This window comes from Varanus komodoensis, unplaced genomic scaffold (genome assembly GCF_004798865.1).
Source record: "Varanus komodoensis strain SLA01 unplaced genomic scaffold, ASM479886v1 scaffold27, whole genome shotgun sequence".
In the NCBI taxonomy this organism is placed as follows: domain Eukaryota; kingdom Metazoa; phylum Chordata; class Lepidosauria; order Squamata; family Varanidae; genus Varanus; species Varanus komodoensis.
In genome coordinates this window covers 9710388-9737340 of record NW_025335701.1, presented here as the reverse complement: position 1 = coordinate 9737340, position 26953 = coordinate 9710388, and the positions used below count along the sequence as shown (strand labels likewise).

The following is a 26953-nucleotide window of genomic DNA, read 5'->3' as shown; positions in this document are numbered from 1 at the left end:
CTACTGGCAGAAGTCAGCAACTTCTCAAGGCTGCTGTGACCCAAACTGCCCTTCCTGGGACAGCCAAATTCCCCCATAATCTAAGTGGGTGGAAGTGAGGCACGGGGTCAAGGATGATGGGTCTTTGAATGACCTTACCCCAGAAGCAAAATTCTGGTCTTAATCCTAGCAGACACAAGCAACACGCCTATTTCATAAAAACTCATCGGCCAAAGGCATTTTTGAAACCGTCATGGCGACTGTCACCTCCGGCCTCGCCTTCAGTCCAGCTCCAACCTATCAAGGTCGCTTTAAATCTTGTTTCCGTCTCGCGGGGCGCTTGCTATCCCGGCCAGTGCTGTGTCATCTGCAGGTCTGACTGGCATTCCCTGCGTGGCTTTGTCCAAGACTGTAGTAAAGGCATCGAGCAGCGCTGGGGCCAGGGCTGAGTCCCGCGGTTCCCCCGCGTTCCCTCTCCCCAGTCTGAAAAGGCGCCACCGAGAAGCATTTTGAGACCGATTCTGCGGCCAGCTCTGACTCCACCTCCCGCCAACCAATCTGAATCCAGCCAGCTCCACCTGCCCCCCTCGCAGCCAGTTTGCCAATCCGGAGTTCACCAAAGAGTTCACTGAATGGGAAAGGCCAAGGCCCTTACCGTAAACATCAGTTGGCAGCCCCCAAGGATGTAGTCCAGGAAGGAGCAATCTCTGGTGACCTTTGGAAGGACGTTAAAATGTTGGGGGTAGGAAGAAAGATAAGAGAGGAAGGATAGTTTTAATCTACTGCAAGCCCGATTGCACAGAAATACCAAAATATTTGCACAAAAGGGAATATGTTCGCCACCCCCATGAAACAAATCTCTCGGCAACTATCACTCTTTGGAAGGAATACAGCAATAGTCAGAAACTGGGACAGGGTTTTGAATGAACAATTTTAGCGTGTACCTTTATTTGTACCAGCAAAGGGTGAAGAGGTTCTGCTAACCTCTCAGCATGAGGCTGCCTTTGAAAATAGTCTGGAAACACCAACTTATTAGGTATTTTCAGCAGAGCAGCCATAACTGTTCTCTTTCACAAGGAAGTGCAAACACACTCGCTCATAGTTGCTTTCTTGAACATATCTAGTAAAAGACAAACAGCCCGATACAGGGAACAATGTGATCAGTGTTTTCTACAATGCGGCACCCCCAGTTTCTTTACAAATATTGCAGCGTCTCGCTCCAGCGGGGCTGGGGCCCCAAGTGGCTGGACTGCAACCCCGACCATTTCCACAGCCAGTGGCTCCGGTGCAACGGTTCTGGGAACGGTGGTTCAATGTGTCCGGAGGGTGTCAGTTGGCAGAAGGCCGCTTTGTGTGTGCACATGGCTTGGAGGCTGGCAACTAGGTGAAGGGCCTTTTTAATGGTAGCCCCCGTCTTCGGATTAACCTCCCTGCTGCAGCAAAGTTGGTGGCAAATTTGACAGCTTTTTGGTGCCAGGTTAAGAGAACCCTCTAGGCGGAGACTGTTAAAGGCCTCTGGTCATTCAGGTGCCTGGTACCTTTAGCCAGGTGCCTTTTACTCTTGGCCGGGTCTTCTTAACTTCCTTTTAATGTTATTTTCAGTTAATTTAAATTAATTTTAATGCTTCTTGTTTTTATCTATTGCACTTTATTGTTTTTATACTTTGTTGCAAACTGCCCAGAGAGATTTGTCCACAGGCAGTATAGAAATGTTTAATAACAACAACAACATCAACAACCCCGATGGCTATTTCTTTTAAGAGTGAGGATGGGGGAACCTAAATCCCACTTGCTTTTCTGATGAAATATTTCCACCTCTTGCACTGTTTGGAAATCGCATACAGCCGGGAGGGGGTTCAATGCACCCTACACCCCACCCCCAAAACCCGGAGAGTTTTTCCTGGCAAGCAGCAACTCTCGGGGTTTTAATTCATGTAAGTGGAGATGCAGGAACTGTTCAGGAGATGCACTTACTTTGCAGGATTTCACGATGATGATGCCAGAGTTCTTGTAGCTCCGTTTCTTCTTCTGCTTTTTCGGGTTAATGCATTCAAATTCCACCTGTTTTGGGAGGGGTGGAGGAAAGAAAGACACAGAATCACAGAACTGCCACGTTGGAAGGGGTGTCCCCAGGAAACGCCAAGGCTGCCGGCAGGCCGAGCAAAGAGCACACGGGCACTTCCCCGTCTGCGCAGGCATCTTCACTGAGAAAGGACGTGCACTGTGGTCCCAGCAGCTGCTTGGCTTTCGAGGCTGACAAAGGCACCCTTCCCCAACCTGGTGCTCGGCGGATGTTTTGGACTTCAGCTTGGATCACCCCGAGCCAGAAATGCTGAGAAGCATCGTCCGAAACCTCCGCATTTGGCACTCGGTTTGAGAAAAGCTGCCTTAGGTCATCCTGGCGTGGCCACGGGGGGGCGGGTGTCCCAGAGAGCAGATGGTGCAGAAATGAAGGCGCTTGGAGACCACACAGGGGTGGGCCAGGTCCTGTCTCTGTTCGGGAATCCCCAGGGAGCTGGGTGTGAGGGACGGATGAGGAGAGGAACGGAAGGCCATTTCCCCGAAAGGTCAGTTGCAACTTGCAAGGGGTCCATTCCCACCCACTGCTCACATCAGCCCCCTCCACAGACATGGGGTCCCCTACCGACTGCCCACAAAGGCATGCCACCCCGGTTGTAAAACTAATCCCTCCACTTCTCACTTAGCTCTCGGCTCTGGCAGATTTGTATCTAGGCTGCAAAGCACTCAGGCTGACCAAAGCGCAGAAGCGGCTTCGCATTATTTATTATATTTATATGCTGCTTTTTCCTCTGGCATGGTGCCCGCAGAGGACCACGTGGGCTCCCCGCACCGCAATGTGAGGCGAGCTCGGCGGAGAGCCCCAAAGCCACCCAGTCCATCTTCTGGAACTTCTGAGCCCCAGGCCAACTCCCCAAGCCCCACACAACACTGGCGGGTGCCCCAGGAGGTCCTTTCAGCCATCAGGGGGGACTGAGGAGCCCAGGGTCCGGGGGTGGGGGGCATGTCAGGTTCTGTGGCCACCGGCCTAAACAAGACGTCTATCTTTCCCTCCTGCTCTCAGGATCTATGGAGCCAGTGCCCTCATTTGACACGCAAGCAAAGCTCTGTACGGAGCAGCCCAAATTCCTGCCCAAAAACCCACTGAGTGGCTCCACAAGGCACAGCAGCCTCCCATGGCACTTCCACCGTCTTCTGGGAAATTATTTATTTATTTATTCTCATACTTATATGCCACCTAAGACTGCCAAAGGCCTTCCTAGGTGGAGACAAGTAGCAACATATCACAACCTATTAAAACAGTTAGAAAAATAAAACATCAATGCATTGATGCTGTGGTCTTTTGTTTTATCCTACTTGTTTTATCGTAAGCCATCCCGAGATGCTAGTGGTGGATGGGGTAGAAAAGCTTTTAATAAACAAACAAACAAACAAAAAAGAAATTAAAAATATAAAAAAGGCTACCAGCAATCACAAGGGCTAAGTTTTCTTTTTTTTTTTAAAGGTGTGTCTTCGCCTGGCACCAACAAGAAACAAAGATAGCGCCAGATGGCTTTGGCTGCAGGGTGGGTCACGCAGGAGGGCCTCCTGTGCTGATCTGAGGGGGAAGGAAGGTATATAGAGGTGTAGACGGTCCTTCCTCCTTCATGGATCACTGCCTCGTCGTGGCGAAGGGGCTTGCGTAGCTCAATGAAGCTGTGAGCGCTGCCGTGCAGGGCCACCCAAGACGGACAGGCCATAGCAGAGAGCTCTGACAAAACGTGATCCACTGGAGAAGGAAATGGCAACCCACTCCAGTACCCTTGCCATGAAAAACCCATGGACCGTACCAAAAGGCAAAAAGATGTGATGCCGGAAGATGAGCCCCTCAGGTCGGAAGGTGTCCAATATGCTACCGGGGAAGAGCGGAGGGCTAGTACTAGTAGCGCCAGAAAGAATGAAGCGACTGGGTCAAAGCCGAAAGGACACTCAGAACAAAGCAGTGTTTGAGAACAAAGTCCCAAACCATTTAGCAGGGGAGGTCCCAAAGCAGCACCTGGGCAACGCCTAGGCATGGGTGCCAGAGTCTGCCGACTGGAGAGTCTCCTGCAGAGAGAACTGCCATTTCTCCACCGAAGGGACTGTTCCTGACACCCATCTTACCGGACACATGTCCTGAGATTCACACATCTTAGCGACAGAGGTCTGGAAGTCTCCGATGAAGTCATGGCCTCCATCATTGTCGTAATCATAACACACAACCTGAAAGGAACAGTGAGAGAGGAGTCAGGCCTTTTTGGGTGCGAGGGGTGGGGGAAGGCAGCAGCAATGGCTAAAATAATTAAGCTCCAAAAGATGCAGGGAAGGTGGACGTGATTTAGGAAGGGGCCTATGCTGACCCCTCCACCCGCCTCTTTCCCCTTGAAGTCCGCTTTTCTCTGAACTGCAGGGAATATATCCAGGAAATCCCCACTGGAAAAAAGCAATTAGGAGAAGAAAGAAGGGGCAAGGCAGGGAACAATTACGCACCCCTTCCCCTCCCTCAATTTCTTCCTTTGTTTTTTATGTATTCCACTGAAAGGAGACATAGGTTGCAAAAATGGATTTTGCACCAAACATCTACATCTGTTTCAACAGGTATATTGCAACAGATTGCTTGCCTATTGTATTGCAATATATGGACGTGCGGGATGTTAAAACACTAACTGAGCCTGTGTGTTTTTTAAAAATGAAACCATTTTTATCCCTTCTATATCTGAGAAGGACCTCAAATTCGAAGGCCATTGAGCTAAATGGAAGGCTAAAGCATTAAATTTAATTAACTCGTTAGTGGAAAAGGAAAAGTGGGCAGTAGGAGAGGAGGAGGCAGGGTTACGTGTCCTCTGACTTCCAGGCAGTGGAAGAGCAATTTTGGCACACTGCTCTCCAGACGAGCAGCTCTTATTAAGATGCTCTTAAGATGCTCTCTGTCACAGCACCGGAGACAGCAGAGCCAAATGCAACAGGCGTGGCCATTGGTACCTTGATCTGCTTCTCAATGTCCCCGTCACAGAGAGATATCAAAGGCACAGTGAAGGGCTTCCACACTGGATCCAACGTGTATTTAATCACCTGTAAAGGAGAGAGCTCAAGTAACTGATGGATGGATGGATGGATGGAAGGAACTGGGTACCGGCACTTCTCCAAACAGGCCAGACACGGAAGGCCAAACTACATCTTTGCACGGGGTAAACTCTACTGCTGTTCCTTGTCACACAAAGCTGGGGTGCAGAACACCCGGCCTGCGGGTGGAATCCTGCCCACCAGTCTCCCCGACTGAGCCTGCTTCCTCCGGAGTCAGGGTTGCTGTGTCGTAGCAAAAGATGCTGTGCACATCAGTTACTCCCCCCCCCCCCCCCACCTTCATGCAGAAACGGGATCCCTGGCGGGGGCTCCCAGCCACGGCCAAGCCCTTTCCTCCATGCTTCACCCCGAGAAAGGCTGCGAAGGCAAGGGCATCTGCAGGCACAGCCTCACCCGGGAGCCCGATCCAGCAGGAGCAAAATTCGGGGGCAGACACAGGTCGTGCTAATTTTCAGTCCCACGCGGAGGGGCTGGGGGAGGATGGGGCAAAAGGGGCCTGAACTCTGACGCACTGAGGAGGTTCGGCAATGCTTCTCTCGGCTTTCTTCCCTGCGTGCAATTCTTCCTGCAAGAATGAGAATCTCCACCCGCACATGTGACTTCTCTAGCCCACCTGCATCCGCCATCACAGCCGCCAAATAAAGACAGTGCTACCAAGTGTGACCGAGCTGAGCTCCGGGCGACGACCAGGAAAATCTAAATGCAGTGGGCTTTGAGCGACACCCCCACGTGGTTTTAAGATGATGCACATTTTCCCTGTGGGGCCCGTACCACATCTGACCTTTCTCGTTCATGCCCACAGGATCATGTGGGCTGTTTGGCTGCCAGGGCCAGCCCTACCATTAGGCGGGGGGGGGGCACCTCCTCAAGCACCCTGCCCCAGACGTTCCTCCCAAGCCCCTCCAACATGGGTCAGGCCAGGCCGCACACATTTGGCAGCGAATACTGGTGCTCCTGGCACTATACATCAACAAGCACCACGCAGCTACTCAGCATTTTCCCCCGAATGGCTTTCTGCAGCCAGGAAGATGGCAGAGTCAGGAGTGGGTTACGGGCAGAAGATAACGCTGCCTGGACCCCCAGTAAAATTCTGTGAAGCAATGGCACCATCAAGGCCTTTTTTGGAAGCAAGCAGGGATGGAGGAACAAAGACAGCCTGGGAGGGACATAGAAACATAGAAACAGAGCGAGTCAGAAGGGGTCTCCTGGGCCATCTAGTCTGACCCCCGGCTCCAGCCGGCTCCGCTCACGACATGCCCACTATGTGCACGTCCAAGCCTATCCTTGAACACCCGCACCGATGGGGCCTCAACCACCTCCCAGGGAAGCCCATTCCACACCCTCGGGGTCCTGACTGTCAGGAAGTGCTTCCTGGCATCCAAATGGAACCTGGGTTCCCTGAGCTTTGCTCCGCTGGAGCACATCCTGCCTTCCTCTGCAGGGGAGAACAGGCCTCTACCCACCTCCGTGTGACATCCCCTCACATGCCTGTATGTGGCCAACAGATCCCCTCTGAGTCTCCTCTTCTCCAGGCTGAAGAGACCCAGTTCCCTCAGTCTCACCTCATACCCCATCCCCTGCAAACCGGCCACCAACCTTGTGGCCCTGCGCTGCACTGACTCAAACCTGGCTACACCCTTCCTGTAATGAGGGGCCCAAAACTGAGCACAGTACTCCAGTTGCGGGCGCACCAGAGTCGTGTAGAGTGGTAGTAATACCTCTCTCGATCTAGAAGCCACACTTCTGGCTATGCAACCAAGGGTGGCGTTCGCCCTCTTGGCCGCCACATCATACTGCGGACTCATGTTCAGCCTGCAGTCAACCAGTACCCCGAGGTCCCTTTCACAAGTGCTGCTCTCCAGCCACTTGTCCCCTAACCTGTCCCCTAAGCTGTACGTATGACAGCCAGAAACCAGGAATGGCCTTTTACCTATAAGCTCAGTTCAGTCTGAGCATGGAAAACAGTTTCCTGGACGCAGGAGCGTGATCAGCACCACCGTGTTCTTTAATCCAGTAAAATAAACAAATGCATTTGACAAGTCTGCACTCTGTTCACCCGAGTTTAGATCTTAGCAGTGAATCCACGATCTAAGTCAGGAGCCGGCAGGCTTCCCAGCCATTCACAGACTCATAGAATCTCTCCTTTGACCGGAAACACTTCCCACATGGAGTTAGACAGATTGGGGAGGAGCCGACACTCCGAGAGCAGGAACAGTGGAAAACTGAGACTGTGCCAAACTGCCAGACGCTGAAGCCTGCGTGGGTGTCTAGAAGAACAACCCACACAGAAAAATAACCGCTTAGGAAAAGTGCCACCACTAACGGAAATCTTGTCTTGGTAGGATTGTTGTTCCACATGATGCTGATGACACCCCCCCCCCCCCCCCGGCCCTGTTACTAGGTGGGTCGCTCTCTCAGCCCCACACGGAATGGCACCTTGTGTGGGTACAAAGTCCTGGGAAGACCCCAGTGCAGCAACTGCCCTTGGGGTCCCCAACTTTTCCTAGGGGATGGATGAGCACGTTCGGAAGTCTGAGTGCACACTGTGGGCACTCACACAAAATGGGTGCCACGCATCCTCTGAAGGCCAGCTGGTAGGAGTAAAAGAAAATTCACTTTCTCCGGAAGCAAGTACAAGGCACAAACTCCAAAACTAAAACTATGTTTCAAAGCACAAATAAAGATGGCACCGGTGGGCAGCGTTTTGGAAAAAAGATCACCAAACCTCCCAATTTCTAAAAAACACTTTAAAAAATCTTAGGAAATAAAATTCATGAGGAACAGGGAGCCTTTTATGTTATGATTTGGGCATGTCGTGAGTGGAGCCGGCTGGCGTCGGGGGTCAGACTAGATGGCCCAGGAGACCCCTTCCGACTCGCTCTGTTTCTATGTTTCTATGATTTGTTGAAATAAACCAAGATGATAAACCATGACTCGATCCTGGCTTGTTTCAACAATCCCTAGTTTAAACTAAGCAGAGTTCTTCTCAGTTTGGATACATCAAGAACTTCCAGCTATTTTTAAAGTGGAATTTGGTGTTTCTCATCTGAAGAGAGCACATGCACCCAAGACCTGATCCTGCTATTTTGTGCAAAACCAAACTGGTCCAGCAGTGTTTCCAGAATACCTTGTCTTCATGCCAAGACCTTTTTTAATAATTTCAGGATCATGTAAGGGCAGAAGAATACTGAGCCATGCAAAGCTGATCAAACTGGCTTCTGCTTTCTATTATTTAGAACTGGCATAGAAGAAAACAAATCCGGAGATGATTGTCTCCATGTAAGAGTCCTTGCAGAGCCACTGTCTAGGACGAAGGTTCTTAAAAGCTCTGGCTTGGAGAATTGTTTTAAAATCCCTTTCTGGCTGCTCAACAAGAAAGCAATAGAATTATGGCTACCCATTATCTTTCTTAACGCTTGTTCGGTTTTCCAGAGGTACTCGTGAAGTACAGTCCTTGCAAAATGGGAAACTCGTGTGCTAAAAGTCTTCTAAGTGCAGTTTTTATCTGGCAAGCTTCCTTCCTTTCTCGGAAGAAATACCACGCAAGGGCAGAACCACTAAACTTACTTCTAAAACCCTTTCTCCTCACTGGGATAAATGTGGTGATAAATGACTGGAGACGCGTGGAAGGGGCCACTGTCTGCCTGGAGCATCTTTGTCCGGGCTTCAGTGATGACAGCACGGTACGCGGATGAACAAAATCGGCCAGCGAAGCACTGAGAACTGGAGCCAAAGACAGCACTGGGAAAAGCGGGGAGGGGGCTGAGAGGCAATTTTGACCTAGCTGTGAAAGCGACTGATGTTCAGCACAATAATCACGGTTATTGTAATTATTGCTCTGATGAGAATAAATTGAGGGGAAGCAAGTGGCGTGTCAAGAGCAGACAATGAATGAGACCATGGGACTGTGTGAACCTTTTCCTCACAGAAACAGGTCTGGATTCAGAACTTGGAAGCTGGCTTGCTTTTCCCGGGCTAAGGCCATGGAGTCGTGTGTGTGTGTGTGTGTGTGTGTGTGTGTGTGAGAGAGAGAGAGAGAGAGAGAGAGAGAGAGAGAGAGAGAGAGAGAGAGAGAGAGGCCAAACATCACTGTGAAAGGGCTCAGGAGAGAAAGAAAATGTGCTTCTGGAAATCAGTGGGTTAAAACCCAGCCGCTGAACGATTTCCCCCCTACGCCAGGCTTCTCCTGCCATTCAAAGAATCCAGAGAGGGTATAATTTACATGATTGCTGTTCATGTATCATCTTTTTCTTCTTCATCATTGAAAAACAAAGGCACTCCTAGTTAAAAGACTGGCAATTTTATTACAGCATGAACTTTGGTGGAGTAGCAGGGATAGGATCTACATCATTTTTTTTTTTACCAGAATCCAGAAATCACCAACCCAGAGATGGATATAAAATAATAGCTGAGAAAGCTGAAGTGCATGTGAAGCACACCCCTTCAGCAGCCCCTTCCTCCCCAGCCTCTGGAACGCCAAGCTTTCCGGCAGTGCGCCCTTTCCCCAAAGGGCCTTGGGACTAGACGTGCTGGCCACCACCAGCCAGGCAGAGCAGTCCCCTTTCAGGCAGGGCAACTGCTGGCACTTGAGATGTTTAGGCCGGACATCAGGAAAAGCTTCCTCATGGTCAGAGCAAGAGGGCAGTGGGACCAGCTGCCTGGAGAGGCGGTGGGCTCTCCCACACCGGAGACATTCAGAAAGAAACTGGACGGCCCTCTGAGTGGTGTCCTGCAACAGCAGGGATTGGACCCAATGGCCTTCATGGCCCCTTCCAACTCTACCATTCTAGGATTCTAGGCCTACAACGCCCATTGACCAGTTATGAGGGATGATCTTCTGAATTCACCCTGCCAGCTCGCTGGGTTTTGCTGCTGTCAGCTAACTCTCCCACTACAGCAAGAGCTGGGGGCATAATATTCCTCGCTCCTGGGACCACTCCAGGAAGTGGCAACTCCTTCCCATTGCAATTTCAAGCAGGACCCCAGCAGGACAAAGCCTTCCCTCCCCGCATCCCACCCGCGTCGATCTCCCTCCAACTTCTGCTGAAGGGCAGATGTTGTGCCTGCTACATCCAAATGTTCCCCAAATGCCCAGAAAATGCGGCAGCAGAGATGGAGACGGTCACAACTGCTTCTTGCACTTTTCCAAAGGAGTTTTAAGGAAATGCTCCCAAGGCAGGAAAGAAATACAGCCCCCCCCCCATGTGGCCCTTGGTCTCCCCCAGGCGAAAGGTCCTCAGCTTGCGCTGCAAAATGCTTCTGCATTTCTCAGAGTGATGCTAATTTGTGTGAAGAATCATCCCTACTTACCTCTGTTCTGTGCACCAACATCCATTTCCCATCATCCCCAGGTTTGTAAAACTCTAAAAATGGGTCCGACTTTCCAAATAAGTCCTGCAAGAGGAAGAGCAGATGCACGGCAATGGGGATAAGATCATTTCTGCTCAGCACCAGGAAGCTATGAAGTAGAAATGAGGCGAGTTACATTCTGCCTGTGATAGAATTCAAAGGAATAAGTGGCCCAGGTGAGTCAGTCTTGACGATCTAAGCCCAGGTGAGTAGCAACCCTCTCCAGTTGCCTCCTTCCCCCAGAGCAATGGATATTCTTAGGATGAAACTGGCTAGTGGTGTGACTACACAAAAGGCATCACAATGGGCAAACTCTGAGAAACTTCACTGGGGCACCAAGGGCTTCAACTGGAGAAGAGACTGTGCCCAGCAGGTGGGTGATGTGTGAACAAGCCAAAAGCAACTCCAGTGGCTGCGATCCAGAGGAGAAGGCTGGCAGGTAGGAGGGGCTGCATAACCCTTTCCACTGTGCAAAACACACCCCCGGTCAATTCCCAGCCAAGCACTGGGAGCACTTTCCCCCTGTGCAGAGAACAGTTCTGTACAATCCAGTATCGGGAATGGATTGACCCTCTGCACGCTAGGATTCAGCCTCCGTCGGCTGTTTCTTCATTACATTTCTAATCCACCCATGGATCGTGAGTATTGCCATATTATTCAACTATTTCTCCAATCCAGCTTTTATAAAGAAAAAAAGGAAGGAGGGAAGGGCGGGCGGATGGACAGACAGACAGATGGAAAGATGGATGGGCAGACCTTCCTTTGTCTCCTGCCTCTGATCTGGTTTGGCCCTCAGTCTTGGTCTGCTACGGTATCATTTTAAACTAGCACTGTGTGACGAATCCAGTCTGGGGACAGAAATCTGCCAGATGTCCACAGCTTATCTTCCCGGACTCCAGCCTTTTTCCCGCTTCCCTAAGCCTGAGGGTCTTTGCATGGAGGGTTTGCACGGGCAGCCGGCAGGCCGCGAGTCTGCGAGGCCCGTTTGCAAACGCGCTGGCCACTGGCCCCCTGTGGCAGCAGTTCTGCTTCCGTACACGTGCCTTGTGGACTTGTGCAAAATGCCCAAAGAAGCCCTTAGTACTCCTGAGCATTCACAGAAGTACCTTGAGAGGCTGGGTAAACATATAAATGAAAATAAATAGCCAAACAAGTCAGCAGTGTGCTTGTTTAATATTTATATTTATATCCCACCTTTTTTCCTTTCAGGGTGACTTATACAATTTTCCTCCTCCTCCTGGTCTTATCCTCACACCAACACCCCTGCGAGGTAGGTTGGGCTGCAGGGCTGTGAGTGGCCCAGTCACCCAGTTACCTCCGTGGCTGAGCAGGGACTCGAACCCAGGTTGCCTGAGTCCCAGTCCCGTGCTCTGAACCACTGCAACGCATGGGCTCTCAATGGACGGATAATCATTTGAACGGGCAATGATTTGAATTCCAAGTGGTGCGCCGGGAGAGGAATCTTCAGGAAAGAAGACTGGAAATAGATGTATTTTTAAAACAGAGACATCTCCAAGGAAAAATGCAGCATCCCAAGCAACAAAATGCAGAGCACTCCTCAGGTTTGGCCTGATGATCCTGGCCTGCACGGCATGAAACAGCCACAAAAAACAAACCGGCTCTCGCCGGCATTCCTGCAGCATCTTTCTCAACGGGGCCTGTACAGCTTTGCTTACTAAAAAAAAAAACCCTGCTTGTTTACAATCAGTTTATACCACTTGATTCACAGATGCGGAAAGCTTCTCAAAGGCGTACACATGGTGCTCATCTCTGTTGCCACAGACCCCGTGTGCTTGTCTGATTATTCTAAGAATTTCAACATGCTATTCCCTCACCTTTACAAAAACAAAGCAAAGCACGCTGCAGCCACGCCTCATAAAGGCAGACTAAAACAGGCAGCGGGATTAAAATTGCATCCAAAAAGCTTGGGGAAATAATTTCTAAAAGCCTTTTCCTGGCATTAAAAGGACAGCAGGAGAAATGCCAAACACAACATGTCTTCAGCACATAGGATTAGCACTCAGAAAAGCAGTAAGATTCTCTTTCAAAAATGAAAGCAAGCCTCTGTATCTCATGAGGTGAGGATGTGCAGGAAGGTGAGTGGGTTGGCAAGGGCTCAGAAACCACGGGACGCTGAGCAGGTCTTCAAACAGTCTGGGAAGAGTTGCACTTCTTATTCCATTCCCCAGTTTCTTTTCCCCACCTCTGTGCCTCTGCCGCATCCCAAGAATCCCCTTGTATGCAAATCTGGTTCACACCTAGCAGGAACCCTGCTCTCCCATCGCTCGTGAGAAAACAACGTTGTCCCTTTGTTTCCTGCAACCCCAAAACACCAAATCTCCAAAAGAACCCAACAGTTCTCTGTCCGGAGCAGAACAGAATCTGGGAGGATGCTGGGCCAAGCTCAAGGTGGATGAAAGTCTTGTGAACAAAAGCCATTACAAGCAGCGGCTGCTGTCTTCTATGGGCTATTGGTCCATATGGCCCAGTAGTGCTGACACGGGCTGGCAGTGACCCGCCAGGAGTTCAGGCAGGGTTTTCCCCAGCCCTCCTTGGGAATGTTGGGGATGGAATGGCACCTCCTGCACGCAAAGCACGTGCTCTGCCTTTCGGGGATGGCCTCCCTTCGGCTAATGCCTGCCCACGAGGCTGCCAGCACTGACCGGCAGCTTCTTCTGCAAAGTCAAGCAGGAGATTCTCCAGAGCTTCCTGGGAGAACATGGAGCCTCTGTGTGGAAAGCGGCTGCCAGTTTGTGAGCTGCTGCCTCTCCCAGTGTTAGTGCAGCTTGTGAGCATGGGAGAGCTGCATGCTTCCTAGCTTCATAGCTCTCTGCACCCCGCTGCATGCACAGCATGATAAATCCACGCTACAAGTGGGCTCAGACCAGACCTCCTGTGTCTAGTACCCTCTCAAAGCATCTGATCACTGCTTTTATCAGAGGAACCTCAGAACCAACCTTAAACAACAGGCCACTAGTCCATGCAGGGCAGTATTGTCAACACTGACTGGCAGCTGCTCCTAGAATTTCAGGCAGGCTTCTTTCAAAGCCCTACCCAGAGACGCAGAGTCAACCGGAAGGCCTTCTGCCGCTCCCCGTCATGCACGCAGGACCTCCACCCACCCTGCTCCTGCTTCATGGGTGCTGAATGTGAATGTCCTCGGAAAGTAAGTCAGTGATATTTACATCGCCAGACATCTGAGGCGGAAACCAGAGGAAGAAGCCACTTGCCACACACTTAGGGGTTTGCCCGGTGAGGTTCCACTGCCCGTTGAAGACCGAAGCGGTCCAAACCTGGCAGCAACACAGAAGATTTCGCAGCTCGTTCTATCGAGTGTCGGCACGGATGCATTTTTTGTGTGGCGAGCACCCCCCGCCCCCCCAAACACGTACCTTCTTATCCAGCTTTCTGCCCGCCATGCTGAGCGTAATCACACGGTTGTCGGACAACTCTTGGGCCGCTACCTGAAAGACAAGGGGAAATTCATTCTCAGCAAACCGCCCACGTGGGGCAGGGGACGAGAAAGCCGCACCTGCAAGGGAAAACGTTCTGCTGTGCAAAACAACCGAACAAGCCAGCCACTCTGTCAGCTGGGCACAACCGCCGTTGCCTCTGGGAAGACGACGCAGGGACAGCAGCTGAGGGGTTCACCGAGCCAGCCAGCCCTCCTTGTATTTTTCTGGACTGGGTTCTTGTGGGGGAAGTGGGAGGGCTGGGTGCTTGATTTTCGGGGTTTATCAAAAGGGTTCGGGTTTGGGTTAGGATGAGAGATGCCTCAGAAGATGGTGGGCCACCCAAGGATGCTGAGTGTCCCCCTGAAATCAGGTTGGGGGGGGGGGTTAAAAAAGTCAAGGTGCTGGTGCAGGCTCTTGTTCCCCTTTGGAACTGCCCAGAGTAGATAAGTACTTATTCTACGTATTCTAAAGAAGTAGAATAAAACAAACCCCACAGTACCTGACAATTAATACACAAAAACCACAGTTAAAATCAATTAAACAGTAAAATAATGGGAAAATAAAAAGGGGCTTGCTGAAAGGAATATAATGACGGAGCCAGGCGGACCTCACTGGGAGCGGATTCCACAATCGGGACGCCACCGCAGAGAAGGCCCTCCTCCAGGTACTCTCCCTCCTAACTTCCTTCAAGGAGGCTCCCGGAGCAGGGCCTCTGCCCCAGATCTCGAGGGGTGAGAGGGCACCTAGGGGAGAAGGCGCTCCTTCGGGTATCCCGGACCCAAGCCATTTAGGGCGTTATAGGTCATCACCAGCACCTTAAATTGGCCCCAGGCTTCAACTGGTAGCCAGTGTTGGTGGAAAAGGGCTGGCGTTATGTGTCCGTACCTGCCGGTCCCCATTAACAACCTGGCAGCTCTGTTCTGGACCAGCTGAAGTATCCAGACCGTCTTCAAGGGCAGCCCCACGTAGAGTGCATTGCAGTAATCCAAGGAGTTAACACAGTCCTTAAAAATGTTCTATTCATTTGATTATATGCAGGGAAAATCTGTCTGAAATGGGAGCACCGTGGATGGAGAAAAGACTAACAAAGAGTAACTGGTTCATTGCAGCAGGAAGGAGCTTCTGTGGCACCTCGTCCCTGCATAGATTAGTCCACAAAACTTGGCACTAGGGCCAGAGTCAAGAGTAAGCCTGATGGGACGTGTGCCAAGGTCCCATCCTTAAGTCAGAGACCATGACTAAGACCCCCCCCCCCGGGCGTTGCTCCTGCTCTTCAAACCTTCTGCCCCCCCCGGCCTTCTCCCCACACTGCTGCTTCCACTTCAACAAGCAAATCAAGCTGTCCCAGAGGCTGTTCCTCTGCTTCAGTCCACGGGGTATGGAATCCCCCCCACAACCCAAAGAATCCCTTTTCCTATCTTGCCTGGGGCTGGGGGGCCATTGACCATTGCTGAAAACAGCTTCCCTGCAAGCTGCTGTTTGCCTTCCAGACTGATCTGAATACAGAAAAGCTTTTGTGATGGAGGCGGTCCAAGAGGAGCTGGTGATTCCTTGTTGTTTTCCCCATTAGCATCACCCAGAGGGAGAGCTTGGCCTTCCCAGCTCAGGTGCATACGCCACAGAACAGGTCTGGTCTGGCACGGAGGTCAGGACTGCTTCGTACTCTGGACCCTGTTGTGGCCCTCAGCCCCCGGGTGGAGCTGCAGTTGCTGAAATCTCCATGTGGGCCCGCAGAAAACTCTCTTGGCATTCACGAGGCCCCGTTTCTTCTCACTTGAACTGCATTTCCTAAGATCTTTTAAAAATACTACTATTGTTTAGCAGTGAGCTTGCCAGACTGCAAGGAGAACGATTGCCGTCCGGCACCATCGTTCTTTGGGCTCAACGGAAAGGACTCGTGTTTTGGACTACACATCCCATCTCTGCCTTGCACACTAGACTGGGGCAAGTCTATTTTTATTCTCTTCTGGGGAATGACGATTGATGGCCACCATGTTGTGACAGTGTCCACAACAGGTAATCCATGTTCCAAACAGGCTTCCGGACTTCCAAAGGCTGCACATTCCGGAGGATGATCATCACTTTCCCTGGATTCTCACCAGTTTGCCTTCTGGGAAATGCAAGTTTTGCGACCAAACATGCAATCCCAGGAGGCACTGAGTGAATGAGCAAGAGCCCCATGTCAGCCATGTTGTCAGAGTGCTCACAACACTCTCCCAAATTTGAAATGTGCCCACCCACTGAAAAATTTTGGGAACCTCTAAATGGACCATTAAAGAGAGGGGAAGGGGAGTTAAATTAATCCAAGCAATGACTTAGAGGGGAAATCACCATAAAATATACCCTAGATTATAATAAGATTAGAACATAAAAATGCCACTGCAGATAAATATATTATAAATTCTACTGCCTAACACCAGAAATTCCATTCATTTAGCCTGTAAACTGTGCAGTAGATGCGAATTCCAGGAAAGATCACGGACACAACAGTAAAAGAAGATGTTCTACCACCAGCAAAGTCATAAATTGAGTCGGTTGTGACGGGGGCAGTTGCAGGCACCAGCCGGATCAGGCCAGCCTCAACAAGAGACTGCCTACACGAGCTGGCAGCCGCGTGGCTGGCATGGACTCATCCCCACATGGGGAGAGCGTTGTCCTCTCCCGCCACGTCCCAGCATGACCCTTCTTTTGGCAGCAACTGACTCCTTCACCGGATCAGCGCCCGATGAGTAAGAATTGGGCAGGCGCGCAGACATATGGCCCTCTCCAAAACCTCACCCTTCCCATGCAGCCTTTGGAATACCCCTCTCATTCCAGCATCCTCCTGCAACCTTCCTCAGCCTGGATTGGATTGCAAGTGCCATCATTCTCAGCCAGCCTGGGTGGGGAGGATAGATGGTGCAGTCCAACAAGTTGGGTTGCAGAAGGAGGTTGTTTTTCAACCAAACCAAAGCAGGGGGAGCAAAACTGGCTGGTGCTCCTGCTCCACTTGCTTCTTGATCCTCCGCTGCTTTCCCTTTCTAGATTGTAAGCTCCTTGGGGCAAGGAGCTCTCTTGTTCTTTCTAAAGCACCCTATAACAGATGTCATAATAATAATGGGCTCACTCCACAAGAGGCCTCAACTGACAGAGGCAGGCAACTTGCAGTTCTCCAGATGTGTGGCCTACAACTCCCATCATCCCTAGCCAACAAGTGAATTATGAGGGAGATGGGAGTTGTGGGCCACAAGCAAGAGAATCAGCAGGGGCCCTGCACTAACAAGAGATGGTCTGATGCTTTTCAACTGCTCCCATCCCCAGAGCAGCTTCCTTGCAACTTTGGGGGTCCCCCAATTCTCTGCAGGTGGGGGGGCTTCTCCTCCTCTGCTGCAGATGGAAGGGCTAGCACAGAGCCTAATGAACCACCACCAGCAATTAACTGCATTTACAGCAGTGAGTAACAACTACACTTTTACATTCCCAAAGGTGGGGTGGTAATTTGCAGGCCAAAGGGCTTCACTGAGGCATAAGATTTTGCTGTAGCAGATTCTATTTTGTGGGACAGGATTCAGCACTCTTTGGAAGCCCAGACTAAAACACAGAGTGGATACACCACTCCGCTGATGTGGGAAGCTCACACCTAGCTTGCCTCCTGATGGGCCCTCTGTCTGAACAACCTTCAATTCATTCACTTCCCAGCACCTAGTGCTCTTCAGGCTGTTGCCCAAACCCAAAGAACAAGAGACACAGTCTTTTCTGTGGTGGCACCTAGATGACAGACTCCTTTCCATGGGGAAATTTGGCAAGTGCTTCTCCCTTTTTGGGGATTTTATACACTTTTTGTATTAGAAGATCTTCTAATAATTTAAAATGTATTATTTGGACGTGCTAGCATGGGTCGAAGAAATTTAACTGTGCTGGTTTTGCATCGTTCTCCAGCACACTGTTTTGCTGTTACTCATTCTCCTATTTTTCTATCCAGTGTGCTTTCATTGTTCTTAAATCTTTCAAGTAGCCTTGTTTGGGCAGTCATCCTAAATGCCAGGCTATAAAGGCAGAAAATCAATAAATACAGAACATTTGGCTTGCTTGCTTGCTTGCTTGCTTGCTTGCTTGCTTGCTTGCTTGCTTGCTTGCTTGCTTGCTTTCTCTCTTTAGAGAAGATGTCTCCATTGGAACCGTACCTGGCGGGGAGCCTGGAACAGCCAACCTCAGAAAGAAAAGCCGGTTGGAACATGGCAAGAACCATTATTTCACCTTCGGGGGGGGGGGGGAGACGGACGAATTTCCCTTGAGCCAAACAGAGATGATGAGTCCAGCTCCTAGAATGACCATTTGTCCGACTTTCAAAGCCTATATCAGAAGGCGACCCCCGGTCTACTGAAAGGACTGGTCCAAGTCAAGTTTTACAATGAAGAACTGAGAAAGGGAGAGCAATGGGGTGCCGACACAGCCTTTCAAGGTTAGCAGCACCTGGGCTACAGACATTTAACAGGCCAGAAGGTCTCGCGGCCTCCATCTTCTCCACTACGGTGAGATTTCTTTCTCTTCCTTTTGTAGGCACGGTCCCCCAAGGTACATCTATACATACACTTTAGCACAGGCAAACTATGCAACACTGAGTCCCCTTTTAGCAATGCAGAAATGGCAAACCTTCCTGCTTCACATCTCAAAGGCTAGCACAGCTCTCACTTCGGGCAAAGCCAAGTGGGAACCGGTCCAAAAGAGCAAAGGACAGGAAAGGAAAGCTGAGGACTGAGGCACAGGGTAGCACCTGTAGAGGGCCTGGCTCGACTAGCTGATCTCTTGGGGCCCCTGAACTGGCCTTGGGTCTTCCAGTCCCGAGAGTCCATCAGGCTGCCTGGTTTTGGAAACTGCACCAGCTGTCGCTTCCAGAGTGTCTTCAAGGGCAGCCCCATGCAGAGTACACCGTAGTTATCCAATGTAGAGATTACCAGAGCATACATAGAAACATGGAAACAGAGCGAGTCAGAAGGGGCCTCCCGGGTCATCTAGTCTGACCTCCGGCCCCAGCTGGCTCCACTCACGACATGCCCACCATGTACATGTCCGGCCTATCTTTGAACACCCTCACCGATGGGGCCTCAACCACCTCAGGGTCCTGACTGTCAGGAAGTGCTTCCTGGCATCCAAATGGATCCTTGGCTCCCTGAGCTTTGCTCCATTGGAGCGCGTCCTGCCTTCCTCTGCAGGGGAGAACAGGTCTCTCCCCACCTCCGTGTGACACCCCCTCACATACCTGTATGTCACCAGCAGCTCCCCCAAGTCTCTTCTTCTCCGGGCTGAAGAGACCCAGTTCCCACAGTCTCACCTCATATGGCATCCCCTGCAAACCAGACACCATCCTTGTGGGCCTACGCTACACTGACTCTAACCTGGCTATATCCTTCCTGTAATGAGGGGCCCAGAACTGAGCACAATATTCCAGTTGCAGGTGCAGCAGAGTCATATAGAGTGGTGGTAATACCTCTCTCGATCTAGAAGCCACACTTCTGGCTATGCAACTAAGGGTGGCGTTTGCCCTCTTGGCCACCACATCACATGGCTGACTCATGTTCAGCCTGCAGTCAACCAGCACCCGGAGGTCCCTTTCACAAGTGCTGCTCTCCAGCCACTTGTCCCCCAACCTGTACTTATGACACCCATTCCTATGCCCCAAGTGCAAGACCTTGCGCTTATCCACACTGAACGCCATCCTGTTGTCTCCTGCCCACTTCCATAGTCTGTCCAGATCCTTTTGGATCTGGAGTACCTGCTCCTCCGTTGTGGCCACTGCCCCAGTTTTAGTGGCGTCTGCGAATTTGATCAGCAGACTGTCCACCCCTTCTTCCATGTCATTGATGAAAAGATTAAACAGGATTGGCCCCAGGACAGAGCCCTGGGGGACCCCGCTTGTCACTGGCTGCCATCCCAATGATTCCCCACTAATGGAGTCAACCGTGCCCTAATCCACCGGACAGTGCTTTGGTGTATCCCAAAACTCCTCAGTGGAAACTTGATGGAAACCAGGCTGCCCCGGGCCAAATGGTGGGCAGCTGGGCCGCCAGACAAAGCCGGAAGAAGGCCCTCCACTGTACTTGGGCCACCAGCGCCTCAGTGACGGTGCCAGGAAAGCTCCCAAGCAAAAACCTCCTCCTCACCCCGAACAGGCTAACGCTGCTCTTCTCTCCCTCAAGGAACTTGGGGAGATAGCCTGCTGGGCCCATCGGCCTCAAAACCACACTGTGAAGGTTGCCGGACTAAAAGGCTGCACAAAAACAGACAGCGAGCTTCACGGCCAAGCAGCAATCAGGACCTGGGCTCACGTCTGGTCAGCGCCTCTTGGAAAGACCCTCCAGGAACACTTTGGAAAGTGTGCATGGGTTGCTTCCTTCTTCCCGGCCAAATGCCATTTGTGGGAGCCAGCGGTGAAGCGAAGCTTTCCGTACTGACCTCGTAAACCATTCAAATCAACTGTGCAGCCTTGGGAAAAGACGCATGGAACCCGCTTTGCTGAATATCCACAGAAGTTGCTTCCAGCAGAGCCTGACCCTGGCCCACAGGCTGCCCCAGGCGCTGCCCACAGAGATCCAGCTCTTCGGTAGCAGAAGTAAAACTAATAAGAAAAAAAGACCCAGTACCTTCCTGATGCCTTGTCCTACACATACCACCATCTGCAACCAACACAATGCATATTATAGCCATGGCATGTGGCTGAATATCTCCAAGAAGAAGAAAAGGCACTTCAGTCTCCTCAATGTTCTTGGCTACCTGCCCAGCCTCAGGTGAGGAAAGGGCACCAGCGGGATCAGGGCTGCTGGCGTCCACCTGGAAGAGCATCACCAAGTTGTCCCCCAACCTGTTGTGCAGTTGTTTTTAAGCTACTCCAGTCTGATGGCTCCGCTCTAATCCTGGACGCAACCACCTCCTGTGAGTTCCTGCTTGATTGCCGACTGGCTGAGTGCAGAGGAGGGCACACCTGAGCGGCGGCGTCCACCCACACCTGACCAGCAAGGAGACGGAAGCTCTGCAGGGTGCAGCCGGATCAGAGCGAGCTGCAAGCAAGGTCGCCCTGCAGCTCACTTGTCTGAAAGGGGAGGACGGAGGGTGCCACTTTCCCCCTTGCTCTCTGCAAGACCCATGGCTTCCACAAAGTCTCACACTGATTCTGCTTCCCCCTACCTTGGTGCCTTCCAGGCGCTCCCCCTGAATAAACACACCCCCCCATCTTTCTTCTATCTGAATGGAATACCTCATTCCTGGGCTCTCCAGTGTCAGTACCAAAAAGCCTCGAGTTCCAAGCCTTCCTCCCCTGCTGAATTCTACTTCACTTAAGACTTTTTGGGATTCCTTTGCTCTAAAAAGCAGGATGCTCCCCCCCCCCCCACACAAAGGCTGCTGCTTTTTGTTGTTGCTTCTCTCTCCTGGGAGAGAAGAGGCTGGAAGAGATACCCGCACGTGTGGGCATGCACGCGCAGAACGTGGGCGTGTGAGTCGGTGGGCAAAGGGGCAAATATCGCTGGCCCCTTGCAGAAAGCGTATCCTATGACGAGCGCTGACTATTAGCTCAGGACAGGCAGCTCAGACTGAGAGACAATCTGCAGGCTGCGACCCCACCGTCCAGCCGTATTCTGCAAGGCAATGTCATTTGAATTCCAAAATCCAGACCCTGGGCGTGGGAGCACTTCCAATGGCGATGCGCCTCGCTCTCTACTCAACTTGCAACATGCAGTGCTTTATTGGACACCCCACGCTTTGCAACTTCCATTCGCAGCATGTTCGGGACCGTATCATGCAGGATCCCTAACCCAATCTTCCTTGATGTGGCGCCTTCCAGGAGAGTTGGACGGCAACTCCCACGAGCGTGTGGAGGATCAGCGTCCAAATCACCTGCAGGGCACGTGGGAAGGATGCCCCAAAGACCGGCCAAGAGGGGGTCTCCAGGGAGGGTGTATCTTCAGTTTTTCCAGATGCCAGTTTATTCACGGTTAAACAGGATATTATCATGAGTACTAGCACCATTATTTTTTAGCATTTAGAAAGATCACATCACTAGGAGAAGCATTTAGATGCTGTGTTACAACAAGACAAAACTTGCCATCAGTAATATACATAATTAAGGCTCTATTAAGACTGTCTGTCCACAGAAATATGAAAACAAGCATCTTCCGGCTTATTCTAATTAAACAGCCAGATGGAACTCCATTAAGGTTTTTTAAAATGGCTGCTTTCTGTGTGACAAGCAGGTTAACAATGTGAGCGGTTACCCCCCACACACACACACACACTTTTCTGCAAGGATAAATGGCCCTTTTCCCCCAGTAGCTTGTCCAAGTGGCTTTAAGCTTGTCTACCAGCAAATCTGAGAGTAAAACGGAAAATTCTCTAATCGAATTACCTCAAGGCTCCCACAAGGGTTCGTGAGGGCACCTGGGATGGTTCCACATGCCCAGCACAACCAGTTGCGGTGCCATGCTGGAAGAGAGAGGTGGCAGAAGAGAAAAGAAACTGTCCTGCGCATAAAGACATTTGCGAACGAAACGCCGGAGCGGAGGACGAGGGAAGCGCTGCAAACGATCTTGGCATAATGCGAACTGACAGGCACCGAATCAGTTTCCGCACTGTCCTCATTTGGCTCTGCCTCAGGCTTCCCAGCTGTTGCACCGCTGCAGCATATTAAAGACCACTTTTATAGAAAGTGACTCACTTAACGAATAACCAGAGACGGCAACATCTACTACGACTAACGCGGGGTGTGATTTGCACTGGATTTCACCACTGAGCAAGGCCCTGTACGAGCATCTGCACAGAGCGGCTCAAACCAGTGGGAATGCCATGAAGCCCCTATATGGCACCCTAGATTTATCTAGGGGGGTGGGCAACGCTCAGCCCGTGGGCCCTTTCTGCCCCCCATGTGGTTGCAGAAACCATGCTGCACGTGCTCCTGAAATTCAGCAGTGCAGGGACAACTTCCACTTCACCGCTGAAAAAGGCGCATGTGGAGCGGAACTTTGCTTTAAACGCAACCACTTTCCTCGGCAGCCTCCGGGAAGGCGGTTTTGCTCCGAAGTGGTGGCAGCCCGAGGGCAATCCTGGGAAGCATGTGTCCCCAAACGGGTTCCAGGGGCAAGGAACGCAACCCTGTTCGCACCGTCTGCAGAGACTGCACACACACAGGCAGTTTCCGCTGCACAAGTGTGTGTGTGTGTGCGCGCGCGCACAGGGAAGGAAGCTCCAGTCCCCTCTCCCCTTCCATGCCTCCAGTCAGACACCGGAACAGGTCGCTTGCCTGTGAAAAGACGGGGCCGATCGCAGCAGCGGGGACCGTGCGCACCGACCTCCGTGTGGCCCTGCAGTCCGTGCCCACGGCGCTCCCAGGATTCCGTTCTTCTGTTGGCATTGTTGGTTGCTGTTTCTGGTTGTTTTGGAGAATTTTCATTTTGGGGGCATTGTGTTTGCAAACCGATACAGAGAACACTGTATTATGTGTACGGTGCTTTTTTGCTTCTGCCTCAGTGGTCCCCGAGGTGCTTTTCCTGTTTTCGCCGGTCCCCGGAGGTGGAAAAGTTGGAAACCGCTGACTTAAGGCACCTGGTTGTGCAAGACTCACTTTTACACGCTTCCGCCTCCAAAACTGTGGGTCTAGTGTTCATCCAGCCAGTGGTCAGGTAGCCCTCAAACCATGCTAAGATGGACCGGCCCTGAGCAGTTCCTCGGTCTCTCCACGCCCTTCTCAGGGCGCGTGTCCATGGAGGTTTGGGTGCAGTTCACAGGCGCGTCTGATGTGCTTGCAAGCCCCTCGTTTGCTCCACCAACTAGAAAAGTCCCACTGAAAAGCAAGATTCAGCCAGGCTGCAGGCTGGCGGATTGCAAAGCAAAGGAAACGGGGCTTGCTTTCCTGCGCGACGTCCTTTCTACATGCTCTCCCCCCTTCTGGCTGGATGGAAAGTCTTGGTAATAGAAAATGCCTCATCACAGGGTGGACACACCTGCACAGGTGACGTCGGGGCAGGCAACTGGTGACTCTCCAGTTGTGCTGCCCTCCAACTCCCATCATCCCTTACCAGAGTCTACCTGGTAAGGCTGATAGGAACTGTGGCTCTCTAGAGCATTTGGCCCACAGTTTGTCCCTGCCTCGGTTGTGCTGGATAAGGAATGAGCCGGCAAGGAAAGGGCGGGGGACAGATGCCCTCTCCAACCCTGCATCATTCTTTGCAAGCCATCGGCAATTTATTCTAGCTGTATAAAATTTCTTGCCCCTCACATTGCTCAAGATGCAAGGTCCTTCCCCACTTTCATCTTAAAACCTAAGCGGAAGAGAAGCTCGCCTCTTCAGCAGGCGACCAGAACCATCAAACCTGCTCTGGACCGTCCCCATTCTCCTCCCTTACTTTCAGGGCAGAATCAGGCCAGTGCCCAACGGTGTCATTCCACAGTTCCAACCGCGTTTGTGGAGCCTGGCTGCATCTTGTCCTGCCGTTGCGCAAGCAACAGGAGCGGCTCCGTCACTGCATGTGGCTCCACAAGGGGTCCCAGAGAGAGGACACACAGGCTTGTGCAATGAACGGAACAACGAACGCCAACGGGGACCCCACGTGCGATGCACGGGAGCGGCGGGCGACTAGTTACACGGCGTGCCACTTGCCCCGAAAGCACAACCGCCCGGGCAACCACGCTTGCACGAGCGCAACTTTAGTGCGGTTCTTTGCTTGTGCACATTTTGGAACCCGGTTTCTGTGCACCCAACGGGACCTGCGCACCAGTCCCCACAACCCCGGCAGTCTGCAAGTGCACCAGGTGGGACCCGAGCGGCAGGGATCTAACGCACACTGGACCCATGGGGTTGTGCGTCAGGAGCTAGTTTTTACGCCCATTTACAGTGAGAGACAAGAGATTTTTGTTCAGGCAAAACTTGCCAGTTGTGTCTAGAGTGGAAGCGGCATCGCTCCGTGTGCCGAGCCGAGAGCAGAGACAAGTGGTTGCTAAGGAACCTGTTGCTAGGTAGTTGTCCCCATCGCTTTCAGCGCAGGCACCGTGTGTCGCCGCCATGGAAAGCAAGCCCTCTTTGGCGATGTATCCGGATGGCACGGACAGATTCGCAGAGAGTTGCACAAGAAATACAGCCGCATGTGTACATTGATATGCATGATTTTATATCTTTGTATACAGTGGAACTTCCTTTTCTTTTCCCATCCTTTCCCCCTTTCATGTTGTCTTCTCTGGTTGCAAGGACTGCCTTGCGTTACTGGTTGTAGCTAAGCTGCTTGGGGAATCTTTACGACTGTGAGCCTTACAGGGCTGGATTGGGGATCCGGAAACTCCAGGTTTTAATCCTCACTCAGCCATGAGGCTCACTGGGTGATTTTGTCACTGCCTCTCAGTCTAGCCTACCTCACAGGGTTGTTGTGGTGAGGATAGTTTTGTGAAGGAGACAGACCCTCACAGAACCACAGAAGAGTCGGCCATCCAGTCCAAACCCTTGCTAGTGCCGGACACCCAGTTACACCATCCCACTCAGAGAACTGGCCAGTTGCTTCTAAGCTGCCTCGAATCCTTTCCAAGAAAAAAGAAGGCAGGATAAAGAATGGTATGTAAGTGCTCAAAATAAATGACTTTTAAATGTTTGTAACCCTTCCAGTCAAAGCTTGGGATTGTATTCTTTTAAAGACACTTTATTCTTTTTGGTGCCAGGCTAAAAACTTTTTATTTTCCCATTATTTTAAGGTTTGAGTCTGGGGTTTTATGTGGGGTTTTATTATCTAGAAAATCAATTTGGATGCTCCATTTTGTTTTATTGTAAGACCTTCCAGAGACCTCAATAGTGCGTGGTATGTAAAAGTTTTAAATAAATAAATGAATAAATAAATAAATAAATAAATAAATAAATGTTCTGCATTTGTCCTACTTAGAGTAAAGCCATTGAAAAGAATGGGGCATACATTAGACTAAATGGGATTGTATTTCTCATTGCTTGCACTGAGTTTTAATGATGGTTCGTTCTCCAATGCTGAGTGTTTTTCATTAAGAATGGAGTTTGCTTTTTTGTTGCTATTATCAATGTTTTTAACAAGACGTTTTCCATCTCCTGTTTTTTAAATGTTCTCGCAGTGGACATTTTGTGTTTCGAATGTTTATCTCGCAAACCACCTTGGGAACGGTTTTTAGGTGCAGCCAAGGAATCCACAGATTGGGTGCAATGCAATCCAGTGCCTGACCAGACAGGAAAAAGGACCTCAGTTCCCAGCACATCCTTGCCAGCACAACTACGCTTCTTAGGGGATGCTGGGATCTGTAAGCCATTTTTCCCATCTAAGCTTGCACAGGATCGTGATCTTAATTAAATAAATTAAATAAACAAACTCAAACCATACCGTTATCATTCCTTTTCCAGCTGGTTTTCCGTTCCCCAGAAGAAGTGCTCTCGTTATCTTCTTGCTTGAAACAATCTGGGGGGGGGGGAGGGACACACAAAAGGGATTATATGACAGTTCTCCAAACGGAGGTGCAAATCGGCCTTGCTCAAGCCGTCCAAAGTCCACACTGAATCTCACTCCACTTTGAGTCCATAATCGGATTGCAAGCTTTGGGGTGGGTTTCTGTCTGCTTGAAAAGTTGTGCGTATTGCCAAAAACATGTCAGGATCCACAGCTCTGCCATTGCCCCCTCAGTGAGGGGCAGCGCAATTCACCTGCAAGTGCCTGCAGGATCAAGCCTGGAGGTGTACATACTTGCAGGACTGGGGCCAGGGCAATCATGCGGCAGAGTCGGCTGCTCGGGCTACATCCCCGCATCTCCTTGCTGGTATCTCACCAGGCTTTGCATCTGGCCTTTGCTTCCGGCCCGCTTGCATCCTGCTAAGTCCTCCACTCTCTCCGGTACCCCAGTCCCTCCAATTTAGGTGCATTCAGGTGCCGGCAAAGCGTGTGCCTGCATTGCGCCCATCACCACATTCCACTCCTACAGACCGAAGCATGTTCTTGTGCATTGTTCAGGACCACACGTTTCCTCAAGTGCACCCACTGTAAGCTTAGATCTTTCTGGGCAGTAACCACGCATCACACTCAAGTCCA

At 51.2% G+C, this 26953-nt stretch overlaps 1 protein-coding gene across 1 annotated transcript in view; it reads right to left on the bottom strand.

Annotated features, from left to right (window-relative positions):
- The window catches only part of CPNE2 (copine 2), a 95544-nt gene that overhangs the window by 23825 nt on the left and 44766 nt on the right, over positions 1-26953 (bottom strand). Inside the window, exons 4-10 of the mRNA XM_044434043.1 lie at positions 26255-26329; positions 13842-13913; positions 10411-10494; positions 4999-5088; positions 4141-4239; positions 1954-2040; positions 635-694 (exon numbers count right to left, since the gene is read on the bottom strand). Coding sequence (XP_044289978.1) covers positions 635-694; positions 1954-2040; positions 4141-4239; positions 4999-5088; positions 10411-10494; positions 13842-13913; positions 26255-26329 — 567 coding nt within the window. The remainder of the gene's footprint in view (positions 1-634; positions 695-1953; positions 2041-4140; positions 4240-4998; positions 5089-10410; positions 10495-13841; positions 13914-26254; positions 26330-26953) is intronic.